Source organism: Lycium barbarum, chromosome 3 (assembly GCF_019175385.1).
Source record: "Lycium barbarum isolate Lr01 chromosome 3, ASM1917538v2, whole genome shotgun sequence".
Lineage (NCBI taxonomy): Eukaryota > Viridiplantae > Streptophyta > Magnoliopsida > Solanales > Solanaceae > Lycium > Lycium barbarum.
The window spans coordinates 364884-384531 of NC_083339.1; the positions used below are offsets into that span (position 1 = coordinate 364884).

The window sequence follows — 19648 nt, forward strand, 5'->3', positions numbered from 1 at the left end:
AGTCCGATTAATTCCTAATGTTTTTTTTAGACTAAACCATATTTCTTATCTCAATTTTTGATCTACTTCCACATCCGTATTATACGGTGCAAATAAATCCACTTCTACTTTCGAAAAATAAATCTGTATCCACTTTCTATAATTATATGTGCATTTTCTTTTGTAATATAAATCTACTTCTGCCTCCTTGCTCACATCCACAATGTAAATGTAAATCCACGTCCACTTAAAATGGTATTGTAGAAAGGTATCCACGCTTATACCCACAACCAATAACGGGTGACCACAGTCAGTCCCTTTTGAAGAAAGTTAAGTCCACGATTATGTGTATTTGATCCATCGAGAAATGCCACGAGCTAAAGCAACTGTTAGTGATAAGGATATGTAAATAGCTGGGTTTGAAAGAATTATACTCACAACCCTTTGTTGAGAAGATAAATTCGTGTCCACTGCTGCGATCGGGATTTCATAACGAGTGGTACGACGTCCACCGTTCATCATAAGCTACCTTTGCATCCAAGTTGAACAATATTTGCATTTTAAAGGAAGCTAACTCTTGGATCATGTCTATAATTTAAAATATGCACCACGTTCATGTTAGTTGAACCTGTCTCATCAAAGAAAAATTGTGAGTTTAAAAGAAAATTGGTTGACTTGTGCATGTTGGGGAACTTGGCCCTTGACTTGATTTTTGTCTCGGTCGCGTCCACGTTCTTCGATGTCTCGCCACATATCTTGCTTTGCCGGGGAGTTTCAGTTATAAAACATATTTTGCAAAACATGAGTAACGAGATTTGTATGACTCTGAGGGGCAATATCTAAAAAATGATTGTGAAGACTTGATTTTTTTGAATTTATTAGAAATATAGATGGACTTTTATTAAAAAACGGTTAAATATTTAAGACAACTTTTATGCTATTTCTAAAATTTTGTCCCAGCTTAAGTCCTGGAGACGCTTGATTCTGGACAATTGAAAAGTAAGAACTTATAATGAAAGCTTTTGAAAGTGATTTGACCGACTTCAAGATTTTGTCCCAGTTTCCAGTCCTGGAGGCACTTGATTCTAAACAAATCGAAAAGTGAGAAAGTTGTAATATTTGGCCGATTTCAAAAATTTGTCCCAGTTTCAAGATACTAAGACACATGAATTTAAACGGTGGGAAGACCAAAATCTTATATAAAAAATCCTTATGTATGTTATAGGAATTAAAATGTTTGGACAAACTGAAAAACTTTAAAATAGAAGGGCCGAACCCGCCTCGGGTTGCCTACGTATCCCAAAGGAATCAGGCCAGACGTAGTTCGTGATAAAAATAAAGACTTTTGAAATTTTTTTTTTTAATAAAGGGGGGGCCGAACCCGATATGGGTTGCCTACGTATCCAAAAGGAAATCAGGCCACACGTAGTTCCACCCATACAACAAAACACTGAAATATTTTGAAAAAGTGGCCGAACCCGATGTGGGCTGCCTACGTATCCAACAGGAAGTCAGGCCAAACGTAGTTCCAACCACAAAACAAAGACGTTGAAATAATTTGAAAAGAGTGGCCGAACCCGATATGGGCTGCCTACGTATCCAACAGGAAGTCAGGCCAAACGTAGTTCCAACCACAAACAAAGATACTGAAATGATTTGAAAAGAGTGGCCGAACCCGATGCGGGCTGCCTACGTATCCAACAGGAAGTCAGGCCAAACGTAGTTCGTTACAAACAAAATGACAGACTCTTAATTTAAAAAAAAAAAGGCCGTAACAAAACATAGAGGCAACATGACAAAAGGAACTAAATGTTCTAGTTGATGCCTCCGGCCTATTACAAAGGAAATTTAAACTTAAATTACTGAAACTCCCGGCGGGCTGGGGCTAAGATAGAAGTTCAATTCTGCAACTCAAGTCCTGGCTCAACAGCCTATAAAGTCAATATTTCAGCAAAGTCTTTGATTATCACAGCATGATCATCTTCATCTTCCACGAACAGGTTCTTGATTCCCTCCACGATATCATCATAGGCAACCTCAATAATTAGATCTGAAGGTTTTGAGAAAGTTTGATCAATGGTAGGAATAGGTTTTGGCAATGGAACCTCTTTCTTTTTATTCTTTCGTGCTTTCTTCACTTCTTCCTCAGTTGGCTCATATCCCAAACCGAATGTAAACTGTTGCGTAGGGAGAACGACTGGCTCAACCCGCCCATTTAATGTCTTCCCTAGCCCAAATCCAGGTTGGTACCCATTTCTCAGCATTTCTTTTGCAACCATAATCGCGGCGCATGACCTTTTAAACTCTTGAGTTTGACAGACTTCACCCACTTTAGTGACATTCACAACCTCCCAAGCGTGGTAAGCTGCTCCGTCGAACCCTCCTTCTGCCTCAATGAATGGGATGGATTGCTCTCGATAGAAAGACGTATCCCCTTCTCCATGTATACATATTTGTTGCTGATCCCACTCGAATTTGACAGTTTGGTGCAAAGTAGATGGTACAGCCCCAGCCAGATGTATCCACGGTCTTCCTAACAGCATGTTGTATGTCGTGGAAATATCCAGTACTTGAAAATCCATAATGAATTCAACAGGACCAATCAACACTTTCAACTCTATTTCTCCAATAGGGCGCCTTTGAGCCCCATCAAATGCTCGAATATTCACATCACTTGTCTTGAGCTCACTAACATTATATCCGATCTTCTTCAGACTTGTTAATGGACAGATGTTAAGTCCAGAACCCCCATCAATCACCACAAATATCCTACCCTGTTTACAACACACAACCAGCATATCGAGCTCCACGACCACCAACATATCCAACTCCACCATCACAAACTCATCATCCAACGTATCCCCAGTGGAATCGCCATACATTAGGAATTAATCGGACTTTGATTTGGGGTCCGGTAAGTCAAAATACGGACCGAGTGCAAGAAATAGTTTGGCTTCTAAATTTGAATAAGAGACCTATTTAAATAACTTGTGTTAAAATATTGCTCAACATGAAATATGCAAACATTAATGCTCAGATAAAAATGGCGTCGTAATAGTCGTGCAATAATATTTCGAAAATCCACAGTAAGATAAATACTATTATTTAATTATGCAAAGATAAATGCGATGCGTGTGCGTAAGCTGGTAAAATACTGAAATGATAAAAATTGTGAACTGTAATAATAATAATAATAATAATAATAATAATAATAATAATAAGAGTAACTGCAACAGAATAATAAAGTGCCGGTATTGATGAGAAGTTGATAATTTAGTAAAAAATGACTATATATATATTTTAATTTTTCTAAAAATATTAGAGGCGTAAATAGGTATTTTGGAAGAGAGGCGGGACAAAATTGGGTGTCAACAGGAGCTACATTACTTGGAAAGGATATCTCATCCTCATTCACTTGATGTTTTCATTATGCAATAGCGAGAGTACACTCACAAGCAGTAGCCCCTTTTCCTACAGGTATACTTGCTACTCTTTTTGAGTAATTTGCGTTCAAAGCATATGCAGTGGAATTGTTTTTTTTTTTTTTTTTTTTTTTTGCCACAGTCTAAGTAATGGAGAACCTCCTAACATAATTTCTCTTTGGAGTTACAAGAAAACAAACAAATTTATTCCATAGTATAAGTATTAGGGAATCCTTCGAAAATGACTATTGAAATCTAAAACTATTAAAATAAGAGAGAATCATTATGGAGTTCCTTTTTTGAAACAATGATATATTGATAGACATGTCCTTTTTAGAAATTTACTAATTCTATCAACCATCTAAAAACTGTTATTAATGTATGACAATCAATGAATTAGGTTTAGGTTCCGATGCCGAGCTTGAAAAGACTTGGTTTGGCTCAGAAGTTAGATAAGTTAGAGGAACGTATATATTGTCTTTCCTTTTGCACAATAAAGCATTTTGCAGGTGTATACTGAATGGGTTTAATATATTACCACAATTGAAGGAGTTACCTTTGAAGCATTACAATAGCTATGAAGAAATACATGTAATATTGCTAATTTTACGATAATATTTACTATGAGCAATAATATAACATACAATTTGAATTGCGATAAAACTGAAAGATAACAAAAGATATTACTTTTAAGTTATGCCTCTCATTATAAGATCTAGGATAATCTCTCCGCTTAGATAGTTGTTAAGACAATTACACATACAAATAAATAATGGAATCTACAATTAATTAAAAAAGAAACGTCACATAGAAATTTATATAACTTAAATTAAACTCAAACTTTATATTGAAAATAGAAAGTATATTTAAAATGAAATACCTACATAAGTGATGCTATATGTTCTAATTTATATATTATTTTAGTAGATTTCTCTAAAATAAATCAGATGTGTAAATAATCTTGGAGTTAGAATCTATAATTGATTTGGTAGTATAGTTCATACCAGTTGAATAAGATACAATTTTATCGGTCTACTGTTTACAATTGAAACATACATTATGATCTACTTAAAAGAGGAAGAGTTCTCCTAATAAATACAAACGAAAGTATTTTGGAAAAGATTTTCAGATTTAATTTTAAGTTGGTGAATATGTATCAAAGATGTTTAGATTTAATTTTAAGTTGGTGAATACATATCATAGATTTTTTGAGTTAATTTTAAGATTTTCAGATTTATATTATACGTGTAATATAAGGAAAGAAATTATAATATTGAGACTAGAAATTATAAAAATTTAGTAATGAATACATATACTCTCTCAGTCCCATATTATTTGTCCACTTTCCCCTTTACACGCTATTTAAAAAATCACAAATAAAAATGTATTTGTACAACATCGCCCTTATCTCTCTTCAATAAATTGCACTCTAATCATTATTGGTTACTTTAAAAAATAATTAATGTTAGGGATAAAATAGAAAAATTTAATTAATTTTATCTTGATTTTGTAAATGAACAAGTATTTTGGGACAAATGATTTTAGTAATATGGACAACTAATATGGGATAGAGGAAGTATTCATTATACTTTTCAATTTGGCTTAATTAATTTGATTTTTGCATTAATAAGCCCATCTTTGATTTCTCTATTATTTTTTTTAGAAGGGAAGGGTCCAACATTATTTGAATTTTAGGAAAAGAAAGAATAAGAGTGATGATGGGAAGTTATGTGTTTTTTGTGAAAGGATTTCAACTTGGTTGCGTCCAAAAATGCATATATATTATTATCGAAATTGATTGGCATTTTTATTTTAAGCAATTTGTGCTCATCCTTTATTTAACAGTTTGAAAATGTAAACTCTAATTTTTCAATATACAAATTTATTCAATTACTAAAGAAACTTTTTTTCTTATTCAATAAAATTTATACTCTTTTTGCTGCTTTACTATGTCAAGGAATATGTGATAACCATATTGGTTAATTATAAGGAGATCTAACAAGTTTCAATCATAATATCTGTATGGGATGTGTGTGCGAGTGTGTAACAATTTTAGTCGAGTGGCTTTTACAATATCAAACGACAAGTTTTGGATAATATCCCATTTACAGGCAATGCAATTACATGGTCTGTGGTTATTTTTTGAATTGAGTGTTTTTTTTAAAATTTTGAATTTGATTTGAAATATAAACCTTTTCAATTGAATGTAGTTAATTCTTTATTTAATTAAAAGATAAAAAAAGTTTACTTTTAGTATAAAAAGGAAATAAGGTTGGAGTAATATTTTTGGAAAGTCTTAAATATTAGAATAGATTTTTCTCAAAGAATATTTTTATAGATTGAAATAGTTAAATAATTGAAAATAATATTTATATAACATAATCGCTATAAAAATAATTTCAAAAGTTTTTTTTCACGTATAAGAGGAGTATAATCACTTATAAAGAAAAAATTGTGATCTGTGCAAAAATGTCAATTTCAAACTTGAAGCAATTAGATATGATACTAAAATAGGATATGACTATTACTGTAATTTATTACAACCGCGCATCGCGCGGGTACGGACACTAGTTAAGAAAATAAGCATCCAACTTGGTAGTATATTAGCTCTAAAAAAACCAAACTTTATCTAACTCTTTTACATAACAACTTGCCAAATTAATTTTACCAAATATTAGTACTACATAAGACCACACATTTCATTGCGTAACAAAACAACAAAAAGTTAAACAAATTTCTTAGTATACATGCATAAGCATGGTAATAGAGAAGTCCATATACATACTCTATGCTCTCTACATTCACCAAAATAAATGAGAGACAATTATGGAGGATTCTTAGGACATATTGAGTACACATATATTTGTAGACATAATTCTTTTCTTGAAAATGTTTTAGTTCATCCTAAGAGTACCCATGCTCCAAGCATTCAAAGTTTCAATTGTGATTGTCTCTGTGCCATTATTGAAGGCAAATAAATGTGCATTTTCATGAATAGCTAGTGTTGGATAAACCCTTGATGTTATGCATGTTTTTCCACCAGCGCCAAAACTTTCCACTACAGAGTTATCAATCTGAAAAACATATAAATAATAAAACAATTACTTAAAATAAAAATAAAAAGATAATAGAGAGATGATAGCTTGTTCTGGGAAATCAGAAGTGTTTTCTTATTGTTTAAAAAAGTACTTATTTTAGAGAGTTGAAGTTTTTGATCAAGTTTTTAGGAAAAAATAAATATTTTTGAGTAGTAGTTGAAGTGTATTTCAGAATCTGAAAAAAGTATCTTCTACCCAGAAACACTTTTTGAAAGCTAGGTCAGGCATAAATTGATGATCTAACATTGATAAAAGTGTTTTTTTAAATTGATTAGTCAAATACAAATCGTTACTTTCGAAAAGTATTTTTTTTAGAAACACTTTTGAAAATAAGCATAACTTGAAAATTTGTTCAAACAAATTATAAATAAAAAATGATGAAAGAAAACTTACCAAACTCCTAAGAGATAGCTTCTTGTCCACTAAATCTACATCCACATATCCAGCAAATGAGGGCTTGTACATTGCTTCATTATGCCTAATGGTGGACCTGCCCATCAATAAAGAAATTAAATAAGGTTAGAGTTTTTAATGGTACTAACGGACAGTTGATGAGTAGGTCTATTTCTTATCATGATATCAATATTGAGTCATTCCAATTTTTGGTTTACTCGATATTGTGCTCATATATTATATTATTCATGCTCTGTAGGCCTAAAAATGTTAGAGTTTGAGATTGAATTACGCCAAGATCTATTTCTTATCAAAAGTAAGTTGACAAGTAACATTTGGTCAAAAGAGACAAATAATGTGAGTTGCAAATAATTAGATCGAATAAACATACCTTTTAGCATCTGAGCACATGAGAACCTTATAATCTTTTTGGGCCTTGAACACTCTGAAGAAAATAGGCGTGTATTCTTCCAAGTTTTTAGAAGCTAATGTTGCAAGTCCAAATGGCCCAAGCCCACCTTGAACTGTCGAGCCCTTAATGGTGCAAACATCTTGGGCATAAAGGTCAGCCCATTTAGGATCAAATTGCTCTACCTTGTCCAAGCTTGAAAAAGAGAATATCACTTCAACATCAGCCTGCCATTTTCAATTGTTTTACAAGTTTAGCCTTAATATGTAAAGGACAACTTATTTAAACGATCTTAACATTTCTAGTCAACTAAAAACAATTCATCTGTCTAGTTGTGTATAGCAAGTGCATACATTTGTACGGATGTTGTGTAGTGTAAAAACTTCTTTATTTATAGTAATGACGTTTAACTATTAAAAGTCTAAACCTGTGCTGGTGTGATTCCTTTAACTTCAACCTTTTCTCCCTTGCGCAACATCTTCTTGTTTAACTGAACTTTTTTCTTTCGTAAGGTCTCTAATTCTTTGACAGGCCATTGGACCAATTGTTTACCACTAGGTTCAAGCCATACTTTGCGTGGAATAGTTTGAATTCCAGCCCATCCTTTCCTGATATCATCATCTGGTAAAACATCAGACTCATTAGTCCAACCCCACACGACTCGTCGATTCTTGCTAGGGTCATAGAATGATTTAGACGCATAGAAATTTCCATAGTCGAGTCTCAATCCCTTCCAACCATCGGTAGAATTTTTATCCGGAATGTACCTATCTCTTTTGATATCATACATGCCAATGGTGTAGTAATCAAACCTAGTGACATCAAGGCTATTTTTAAGGACATATTTAACATTTTCGTCGCGATACGATGTGTCCAAACCATTAGTATTCTTCAATGATACAGGAAAAAAATCAGGACATTCCCAGTTTCCAGTATTAGCTGATGAATGAAGTGGATGTTTGGCCTTGACCCATCTCATAAAATCTCGACTTTTGTATAATATGGCCAGTCCCCTATGTTTTCTCAAACTTCCTATCACAATTCTCCAAAGCCCATCTTGGCCCATCCAGGCTGTTGTTGGGTCACGAAATTCGGTTTTGTTGATGCTATTGTCAGGAACAATCAAGGGGTTGTCATCAGGCTTGATCCATTTAGTAAGATATGGATCAGACAAGTTGGCTGGGACAGCATAGTTTTGGACTTGGGCCCGGTGGACATCTACTACTCCAGTGTATAAAATAATGGGCTTGTTACCGGGTAGAATAGTTGCTGACCCGGACCATGCACCATATTTGTCAAATTTTTTGGATGGATAAATAGCAGGCTCTAAATGGATCCAATTTATCAAGTCTTTGGAGACTGAATGGGCCCAAATAATGTTGCCCCATACTGATCCTTTTGGGTTGTACTGATAAAATAAATGATAGACTCCATTGTAATACATTGGTGCTGTTGGAAAAAGAAAAGAAAAAAAACATGAAAGTCAATAATATGAATTGAGTTATTGGTAATTGTGTGTATATATATATAGTATTAGAATGAATTTTGGAAAAAAGAACATCTAACTCACCATTAGGGTCTGTCGTACATCGAGAGAGACCAATAAGAACAAAAGAATTAGAAAATGATTAGTGAAGACAATTGAATGCATTCTATAATTAAAAAAAATATAGAGAAGCAATCAAATAGTTAACGAATGAAATGTGAAAACACATAAATGTAAGAAATGAAAAAAATAACTATTATACTAGCTTCTCCACATGTTTTAGACTTCATAAGAAATTTTTGCTAGTAAGCTTGTTCGGCACGAATTTAAATTGAACTAGTAAGTTCTAAATACTAGGTGTAAGATAACAGAGATTCATGAGAAAAGATTATTGTGGATGAAAATGAAAGGAAGAGAAGAAAGAATGGCTGGAGAGGCGTGTGGGTGACAATTTGCCTGCCATGGCTTATTTACAGAGGTAAAAAAAAGAGGGGAAAGGGTTACAGGGGAAAGAAAGAGAGAGTTATTATAATTAATTGTATGGTATCTAATTAAGAAATGACACTCGTATATCTTAGTCAAACTTTGACTTATTTTTTTGTTTCACACGACTATACGAGAGTGAGTACACTTGCCGTGTAATTCCAATTCAAAATAGTACAGGGCCGAAGTATAGATGTGTTAGTGGTAATTCGAGACAAGTTTGAGAGTGTTTTTATGCATTTTTCCTTTAATTTATGTATCAGAGTTTAGCTAGGAAAGTAGTTTAAGAAAATATTTTTACAATTGTCTTATACATGTCTTGAGATTATGATGACTATAAAAATAAGTCATTAAGTGTAACATGATAAATTTAAAGTTATTTATTTTCAGATAAGAGATCGAAGTATTATTCTTTTTGGAACGGACTATTAAAAAAATAGTGTCACATAAAACGAAACATATAACGTATTTTTTTTCTTTTATATTTATATATAAGAGACAATTTGTTTGGCTAGTTAATATAAGACCTACACAAGATATGTCATTTTTTTTTATCGTGATATAGTAACTTAGGAGAAAACCAATATGGAAGAAGAAAATGTCACGGGGAATATAAAGGATGCCTCCAAAAATTGATTCCAAGGCCAAAATTTTAGGCCAAAAAATACTTTTCATATGTTGCATGTTTCTTTTTCTCTTTTGCACATTCTTATCCAAAACCATAGCCTTTTCTTGCCATAATAACTAACATAATCTAGGGAATAAACTCGTTTTTAATAAAAAACGTTTTACTCTCTTAGGTAGTGGTATTTTTTTCAGCTAGAGTGCCCACAAGGGGGTTAGCTATCAAGAATGATCAATCTTACATATACGTAGCTACAATAATCAACTAAGCAGCAAAACGAAAATTATAGTTCCTTATGCAAAAGAAACAGCAATAATCTCCTCTTATAATACTTATGAACAAAATATATAAATTAAAAATAGAGAATTTTTCAGAAGTTTCATCTCCCCTATAATGCAATAATCTTAGTAATAAAATAGCACCATCAACGCATGAAATAGAAACAAACAATATGCTAGATACATACAACGACTAAAAATAACACAGCCCTAGAGTACACAAACTCGCATTTAAGTTAGAACTGTGCCAATAAATCGACACTGCTTATACGTTAAATTTTGTGTATGCCGCTGCTCTTGCACACACACAACACAGAAATTAGAGCCAGAGAAACAGATGAACATACCATTGATCCAACGCTTTGGGGGTTGAAAATGGAAACCAGTTCTATGAACGTTTTTGACACTAACAGCACTTGAAGATTGCAAGTCCACAAAAACATTATGAGAAGCAAACACAACATTAATGTTTGATAAAACTACAAATAAGCTAACTAAATAAACTGATACAGCCCAAACAGAAGAATTTTTCTTAAACAACTCCATTTTTTGTGTTTCTTTTTTGTAATAATGTGGAGAAAGAAACTGAAGAATGAAGAAGTAAATAAAGCGCGTTGGAGTATTTATAGAGAAAACCAACTATGATGAGTGGATAAAAAAAGGTCGGTTTTTGGAGTTTTTTTTTCTTTAGTTAATTTGGATAGGAATAGTTTTTTTCTCTTTTTGGATAAACTTTTATTTAATTATAACGATATTGGAGCAGTTGTATTGGAATATTTGCATCTTTGAGTTTCCTTTTTTACTTGCCAGTTTTTTCTTACACGTGCCTTTTGCCATTTGCCACCCTTTCTTTTTTCACTTTATATTTTGAACATTTGGCACCTAATTACACACCCAATATTTATACCAAGCTATGTTGGTTTACCGTGATTAGTAATAAATTAGAAGTGAAAATATGTATTAACTAACGATGATTAAATAAATATAGTAACAATTTTGTTGAACACACATATTATATATTTACTGGATTGGTATGAACAAAATATTTACACAATAATATTGCTTATTAAGCACACATATTATGTAGTTACTGGAAATATTTATAGTTCCTTGTTTTCACCGATGACATTGAAGGACAAGCTTTTCGCCTTTTAAATAAATAGTTTTCTTTTATGCGTCAATATTATAAAATATATTACACAATCATATTCTTATTATGTAATTATATGTAATCTCTTGACAATATTTATTAATAATCTAATATATAAGATAATTAGCTTACAATTAATAGTTAAAATTCACTGACAATGGTAGAACCACCTCATGACCTTTTCTTAATGTAAATTTGATGCTCAAATCCTTTCACGAGTACAAATTACAAAATTAAAATGGCAAACTCCCTTCTCATGATCATGTATGACGTAAACTCAAAAAGACAAAATTAATATGTCGTGTTCCTCTAAATTTTACGAGTGTTAGGTTTTGGAATCCAATGGTATGTTATATATATGTCCTAACTTTAGTATTTTTGCCCACGTTCGGTATGTTAGAGGACCTTAGCTATATAAGTATACATGGTTCAATTTTCACCAACATAACCTTTTAACTCTTTTAATGTTCATGTTTTTCTTTCCCCTCAACATTGTTCCTTACAAAAACATAGAAAAATTTAACAAAAAAGTTAGGCAATGTGAAAGATCGAGAAAATGAGACCTAATGCCAACCTGCACCTAACTATATATATTCACATAATAAAAGTTTGCCTAATGTTAATTACCAATTATAGTAGCAACTATATAAGCACCACAACTTGTGATTGTTACTAAGCTTTATCTCAAAAAAATCTAGAATGTGACAATTAATGAAAAGGTAGAGAAGAACAGCGGCTACTTTTATTATTTTGGGTTATGGACCAAACTGATTGTGTAACAAAAACAAAAAGTTTTTTTTTAATTCACAAATTTATACACATATATCGTGGAAAGCCATACTCCACGCCCAAATTCACCAAATAAATGAGACAATTCTCGAGCTAGTAGCTTAATCGGTGCAGTTTAGACTAAAACCCAGAGAAATCTGCTTTAATACCATACGAAAGAATTTGTTCAACATGCCTAAAATGTTAAAATTACAGGTGGAGAACATCTTAAAACTGTTACACAATTGATGCGTTATAGTATATAATACAAATTTAAACGGAAAACATAGTGAGTGAGAATTAGAGATGTACAAAGTAAACCGAGAAACCGCACCAAACCGATAAACCGAGTCAAACCGAGAAAAAAACCCGACTAGTGGTTTGGTTTGACTTGGTTTGGTGTTGAAAAAAAAACCCGATCATAATTGGTTTGGTTTGGTTTTAGCTAAAAAAAGTCAAACCGAACCAAACCAACCCGACATTATATGTATTCAATTTTTAAAATATTTTATACATAAAAATATTTATTTGTAATGTAATTTATAAATATTTCTTAAATTATTTCGTACCTTTTTCTTTTTATCTATTATCATATTATTCAAGCTTGAACTTAGAATTTTGAATGTCAATAAGTTTTATATCATATGGATGTTAATAACTCAAATAAAGTCCAAACCAAAACCAACTCAACACTAATGCAAACAAAAGAAATTCAATTTACCACTAGGAATGATAATAATATTGGATATCTATTCTTTAATTTTGCATAACTGGTTTACAGAGTGAAAATACATAACTTAAGTTTTTTTTCTTTGTTATGTAATTTGTACTTATTAGCTGTACTTATTTTAGCATGACTTAGTATTTTTAGATTATGGTCATTTTCTTTATGGCTTATTAATTAGCAATATTTATGTTAACCGGTTTTATTATCTTTTGTTGAATATTTTAATACAATGTCATCACTCTTCTCACATTTTGTGTTATTTTCTTAAGAAACACCTTAATTATAGTTGTATCTTACTAGGACTAAAGAAATATTTGAAGTAAAAGTGTATATGTTTTGCATCAAGACTATTCTGGAAAAAAAAAACTCGAAAAACCCGAGAAACCGAATAACCCGAGAAAACCCGAGGTTGAAAAACCCAAATTTTATTGGTTTGGTTTGGTGTATAAATTTAAAAACCCGACGCAATTGGTTTGGTTTGGTGTTTAAAAAACCCGAACCAACCCGGTCCATGTACACCCCTAACTGAGAATGCATATAACAGATCTTAACTCGTTTGAAATTGAGGTATAATTTTCACTGATTGATCTTGCATCACGGACACAAATATTAATATGTCTATGTGTATATCGTAGTGCTCGAGTCCAAAGATTTGATCTGTTACTACTAAGTTTTTGAACAACTCACACAATCACAACATTTCAAAAATTTATAATGATTTGGCAGTCGTGAAACTATGAGTTTTACTAAGGTGTTCACGGTTTAACACATATATATAAAATATAATTTTTAACCTATATACATGAAATAATCTTCTATTTGCTGATCAATATAATCAGCTACTTTTTTATATATATATATATATATATATATATATATATATATATATATATATATATATATATATATATATATATATATATATATATTTGAGCTCTTTAAACTTATTATAATTAGAAACACTCATAAGTCATAACCTTATAATTATTAACATTATAATAAGTGGAGTAACTCAATGCATTATAAATTCCTTTGAGAATCTTACTCAGTGTGAGATAAAATCTCCAACACCTTCCAACACTTAATGCGATTCTAAGCTAGCTTTTCATATGGACTGATTTTTTTCCCTTTTTAGAAAAAAAAATGAAATGCCGCAAGTTGAAGTACGAGTATTAAGCAAAGAGAGTAGATTTTAAGAGGCTATCTAAATTAATGTGCGCGTAGTAAAGTTAATCCTACTTCATAACTAATTAGCGACGGATAATGAAAAAATCTTATTAGCTATGTACTATTTAGCGAATTAACTAAATAAAATAAAATTTAGCAACAGATTATTAGCAACAAACTTTATTTTATAGTGATTAAAAAAAAAAGACAACCCACACGGAATAGACGCGGAATAGATGAATTTATTTTCATCACATTCAGATAATATGTAATCATGATGTTTGAGGCTCAAAATAAAATGGATAGGACCACGACCACAGTAATTGTTGAAAATGTAACTAAATTGGATCGATGAATAGGTGCTGACTAATGAATATGCATAACAAGAACAAGTGCATTACGCATCACATTTACTTAACTTTTCCAAGATTCCTAACCAATAAAATCAGCATAAGTGTTTTGACTGCCTGTGGAAAATTGGTTGATAAACTTGGCAAAAACTTTTGTCTTTCTACTTTCCGTTTTCATAGATATGTCTTGGAACATTTGTACTTAATAGCTGGCTGCACAAGACTTTTTTTTTTTCTTCTTTTCAAATTGCTTTTCCACCTTTGAGTTCTTAGTGGGTTCGATTCATGCCAAATATATGGGTGAATTCTTGTGGAAATGAGCTTAGACACTAGCTAACCGTGAACAACATATAACATGAAGCTCCAAAATTGGGTAAATTAATCAGGGTAAAATAAAAAAATAGCAATCTTCCACACTTGTAATTGAAAAATAGCTACAGATTCAAACATCATTGAAAAATATATGATTTTTGGTATCCTTGACAGTCTCATGGATTTCATAAGTCGTGAAAGTATCCCAGACTTTATTCTTGTTTAAGTTCGAAATACATGATAATGTGATGACGTTTCTATATTAAAAGTGATTACTTTTCAACGAAATTTCAAACACACGCTATTTTCAAAATCGGCCCAAAAAGTGGCTAGCCCATATACTTGTTATATAGGGAAATTTGCACGATTGCCCTTCTTTGGGGGTGGTTTTTTATTTTTGTCCCTCAAATTATTGGTCTTTAATTTTGTCCTTCGCCTAAAATACCACGAGGTTCTGGGTTCGAACCCCGACTTAGTCATAAAAATAAAAAAAATTCACAAGGCAAGGCTTCGCGAAAAGTCTGCCTTCTGCGGCAGATTTTGTCTTATAAGGCAAACTTTTAGTTATGCCTTGAGGCAACATTTGCCGCATAAGACATACTTTAGTTATGCCTTAAGGCAAACTCTGCCGCATAAGGCAGACTTTTTGCAGAACCTTGCTTTGCGTTTTTTTTTTACTGAGCGGGGTTCGAACTCAGAACCTCGGGGTATTTTCGGCACCTTTTTAAGCGAAGGGCAAAAATTAAAGACCACCAATTTGAGGGGTAAAATTAAAGACCAGTGCTATTGAAGGGCAATCCGCACAAAAAAATGGTTATATATGGTAAATCAAGAATATGTTGTGATGGGTTTAACTCTAGTATCATGTGGAAGAAAATGGCCTTAGGACCATAGACGAATGACTCAGAAATTTTGACACAAACCATGTATATGTATTAAAAAAAATTACTACATAAGTACAGAAAATATACTACGAACCCTATAAATCGAATGGGTGAAAGAAATCCGAACTCAAACAGTCAAACCTATAATTATGTTCAGCTCTTGGATTCGCACCGACCTTAGGCATATATCATTCACAATAAAACACCAAGAAAAATTGATGACAAACTTCCTACATGCACTTCCACTAAGGTTTTGCTGACTTGATGACATGTTTCTACTATATGCTACAACAACTTTGCAAGCGTCAAAGGTACATTCTTAGCACAATTTGGTGATACCTTGGAAAGAACCAAGTGTAGGATATGCACACGGTAAGTGTAAATTGGCAATATATGTAAAAAGGATAGCTACATTATCAAATGAAGTGCACCTCCAAAATTGCTGCAACTTTTATGTTCCACTAGAATCCCCTACGGCCCTACCCATAAACACCTAATTTTTAGAAGGAAACAAAAAATCTATTTCCCATGTCGACCTGACTTATAATAAATAATAATCATAATATTGAGAAATAAAGATCCACCTTTTGATATAGTGCCAAAAATATCTTATTCCCTTTAATTATTGACAAAAATAAAGCACAAAATATCTCGTTAAGTCCAAAGATCCACCTCCGTCTCAAGCAGAAAAATCTAAAAAGAAAAATGCATAACTCCCTAACCCGACAAATTCAGATTTGTAGCATATAGGACCCTAAAGAGGGAAGCATCGGTATAAATATTTCATATCCGGAACCTCCTGACCTGTCTAATTCATATTTGCCCCTCGTAGGTCCCATAAAAGGGAAACACTTCTTATCGAGAGTTTCTTCATTCTCAAAGGTCAAATATCTTTTCTGTTTTATTCTTATTGAGCTACATTAACAACAAATCTTTTCTTTTCTGCGGCGTTGCTTCTACAATCTTAGGATTCTACACTGGCCGTCATGACCCAAACTAAAGTAAAAAAGACTTCTAATTCTTTTTTAAGTAATTATTTTCTTTTCCTTCTTTTTACTTGAGAATCCAGGAGCTTTTTTTGTGTGCAACCTGTTTCTCATGGTTCAGACAAAATAAACAAATAAAACTATTGTTTTGACCTTGCACTCTAGAAACAGCCCCACCGTTTTCAGATTAAAAGATTAGGTAAAGGGAAGATGTTTGTTGTGGTTGTCAATTAGTAAATCTTGATTTTATATTTTATAATCATAAGCCCATAAATGGAAAGAGGGGTTTGCATTTGTTTTGAAGTTTTACTTTAAAGTGTGGTGGAGAAAAAGTGGATGTTGATGTCATAACAATAAATAATAAACAACATCTTATATATTTAGCCATGTGTTCATTCTTGGACTTATAGATTATAAACAATAGGTTGACACTAATTTGAATAATAAAAAAGGAGTTTGAATACTTTTTGGATTTTCTTGAAACTTTAATGATAGCTAGACAAACGACACAAAGAGTGAATGTTACCGAGCACCTTTTTATTCGTAGTTGAAAATTTTGACTTTTCATAGATAACGTATTTGTTGACATTTTATTTTCAATTTCGGGTCACATAATTTAACATGTGCTAACAAAGTAAACAGAGCCCGTTGTTTAATTCTTATCGCGACCATCATCAAAGAATTTCTATGTTTTGATCGAAGGGAAAATTTATTTAATGCGGATGTGAGAGGACGAGTTGAATATTTGTATATATATATGCACACACTAAATTATTATGGTGAGATATTATTATGAGCTTGTGTTTAGTGTCGTGATTATTAAGTCCACATGGACAAATATAAATGTTAAATCAAGAGTTGGATGCCAGAAATTCACAAAATCGACTATAATGATTTTTCGTGTGAAATAGTTATAGAAAAGTGACATCTTTGACAAAATAAAGAAATACGATTCTACTACATAAATTTTCAATAGTTGAGCGATCAATTGAATAATAAACTCGACAAATTGACTTATTCTTTAGTATGTGCGCGCAAGTTGTTCTTTTGCCAAAGTTGTATAAGGCAATTGTCTTGAAATGAAAAGATGTTGCTCTTATTCATATTGTGGCGACAAAAATTGGTTGCCCCAACTTGACAATAAGAAGGCACAATGTATGTAGTAGTCCACGTGGACTGATATAAATGTTAAATCAGGAGTTGGTGTAAAAAATTCACAAATCGACTAGAATGATTTTTCGTGTCAAATGGCTATAGAAAAGCAACTTCTTAGACAACATAAAGAAAGACAATTTTACTACATAATTTCCAATAGTTAAATGATCATTTGAGTAATGAACTCGATGCATCAACTTATCCTTTGTGTGTGAGCGCAAGTTTGTTTCTTTTGCCAAAGTTGGACAAAGCCATTGTCTTTTGAAATGAAAAGATGTTGCTCTTATTCATGTAGTGGCCTCAAAAAATTGGTTGCCCAACTTGACAATAACAAGGCACAATTTATGTAGAAACTGCTAATAAGTGTTAGTTTTGGCAGCTTTCACTTGGAGTCCCATAAAGTAAAATATTACTTAGCTTCTTGTACAGTATACCATTGTTGAATGTATATTTTCTGACTTGTCCGGTCTATATATGTATCAGAGTTTAGCTAGGAAAGTAGTTTAAGAAAGAGAGAGAAAATAATTTTTGGAACAATTGTCTTATACATGTCTTGAGATTATGGTGGCTATAAAAATAAGTCATTAAGTGTAACATGATAAATTTAAAGTTATTTATTTTTAGATAAGAGATCGAAGTATTATTCTTTTTGGAACGGACTATTAAAAAAATAGTGTCACATAAAACGAAACATATAACGTATTTTTTTCTTTTATATTTATATATAAGAGACAATTTGTTTGGCTAGTTAATATAAGACCTACACAAGATATGTCATTTTTTTTTATCGTGATATAGTAACTTAGGAGAAAACCAATATGGAAGAAGAAAATGTCACGGGGAATATAAAGGATGCCTCCAAAAAATTGATTCCAAGGCCAAAATTTTAGGCCAAAAAATACTTTTCATATGTTGCATGTTTCTTTTTCTCTTTTGCACATTCTTATCCAAAACCATAGCCTTTTCTTGCCATAATAACTAACATAATCTAGGGAATAGACTCGTTTTTAATAAGAAACGTTTTACTCTCTTAAGTAGTGGTATTTTTTTCAGCTAGAGTGCCCACAAGGGGGTTAGCTATCAAGAATGATCAATCTTACATATACGTAGCTACAATAATCAACTAAGCAGCAAAACGAAAATTATAGTTCCTTATGCAAAAGAAACAGCAATAATCTCCTCTTATAATACTTATGATCAAAATATATAAGTTAAAAATAGAGATTTTTTCAGAAGTTTCATCTCCCCTATAATGCAATAATCTTAGTAATAAAATAGCACCATCAACGCATGAACTAGAAACAAACACTATGCTAGATACATACAACGACTAAAAATATAATAACACAGCCCTAGAGTACACAAACTCGCATTTAAGTTAGAACTGTGCCAATAAATCGACACTGCTTATACGTTAAATTTTGTGTATGCCGCTGCTCTTGCACACACACAACACAGAAATTAGAGCCAGAGAAACAGATGAACATACCATTGATCCAATGCTTTGGGGGTTGAAAATGGAAACCAGTTCTATGAACGTTTTTGACACTAACAGCACTTGAAGATTGCAAGTCCACAAAAACATTATGAGAAGCAAACACAACATTAATGTTTGATAAAACTACAACTAAGCTAAATAAATAAACTGATACAGCCCAAACAGAAGAATTTTTCTTAAACAACTCCATTTTTTGTGTTTCTTTTTTGTAATAATGTGGAGAAAGAAACTGAAGAATGAAGAAGTAAATAAAGCGTGTTGGAGTATTTATAGAGAAAACCAACTATGATGAGTGGATAAAAAAAGGTCGATTTTTGGAGTTTTTTTTTCTTTAGTTAATTTGGATAGGAATAGTTTTTTTCGTTTTCTTTTTGGATAAACTTTTATTTAATTATAACGATAGCGGTGCAGTTGTATTGGAATATCTGCATCTTTGAGTTTCCTTTTTACTTGCCAGTTTTTTCTTACACGTGCCTTT

At 32.0% G+C, this 19648-nt stretch overlaps 1 protein-coding gene across 3 annotated transcripts; it reads right to left on the minus strand.

Annotated features, from left to right (window-relative positions):
- Positions 1–6124: 6124 nt before the first annotated feature.
- On the minus strand, positions 6125–19403 carry LOC132629809 (beta-fructofuranosidase, insoluble isoenzyme 1-like). Of its 3 annotated transcripts, none has more exons than XM_060345174.1 (5): positions 19162–19403; positions 7729–8750; positions 7284–7528; positions 6893–6989; positions 6125–6475 (listed from the first exon to the last, which is right to left on the minus strand). In XM_060345174.1, the coding sequence occupies exons 1-5, from the start codon at positions 19358–19360 to the stop codon at positions 6296–6298; spliced, it is 1743 nt and encodes a 580-aa protein (XP_060201157.1). In that variant the 5' UTR covers positions 19361–19403; the 3' UTR covers positions 6125–6295. The 3 variants fall into 3 exon arrangements, with proteins under 3 accessions (XP_060201157.1, XP_060201156.1, XP_060201159.1); XM_060345173.1 differs by lacking the exon at positions 19162–19403 and adding an exon at positions 10521–10985; XM_060345176.1 differs by lacking the exon at positions 19162–19403 and adding an exon at positions 8872–9456.
- Between the last annotated feature and the right edge of the window lie 245 nt (positions 19404–19648).

Bases quoted from the DNA above. Each gene is read 5' to 3' on its own strand.
- LOC132629809 (XM_060345174.1), bottom strand. From the start codon at position 19,360: ATGGAGTTGTTTAAGAAAAATTCTTCTGTTTGGGCTGTATCAGTTTAT. The intron at 7,529-7,728 runs GTTTAGACTTTT...TGAAAATGGCAG, and splicing joins AAGGAATCACACCAGCACAG to GCTGATGTTGAAGTGATATT. The intron at 6,476-6,892 runs GTAAGTTTTCTT...TATGTTTTTCAG, and splicing joins AGCTATCTCTTAGGAGTTTG to ATTGATAACTCTGTAGTGGA.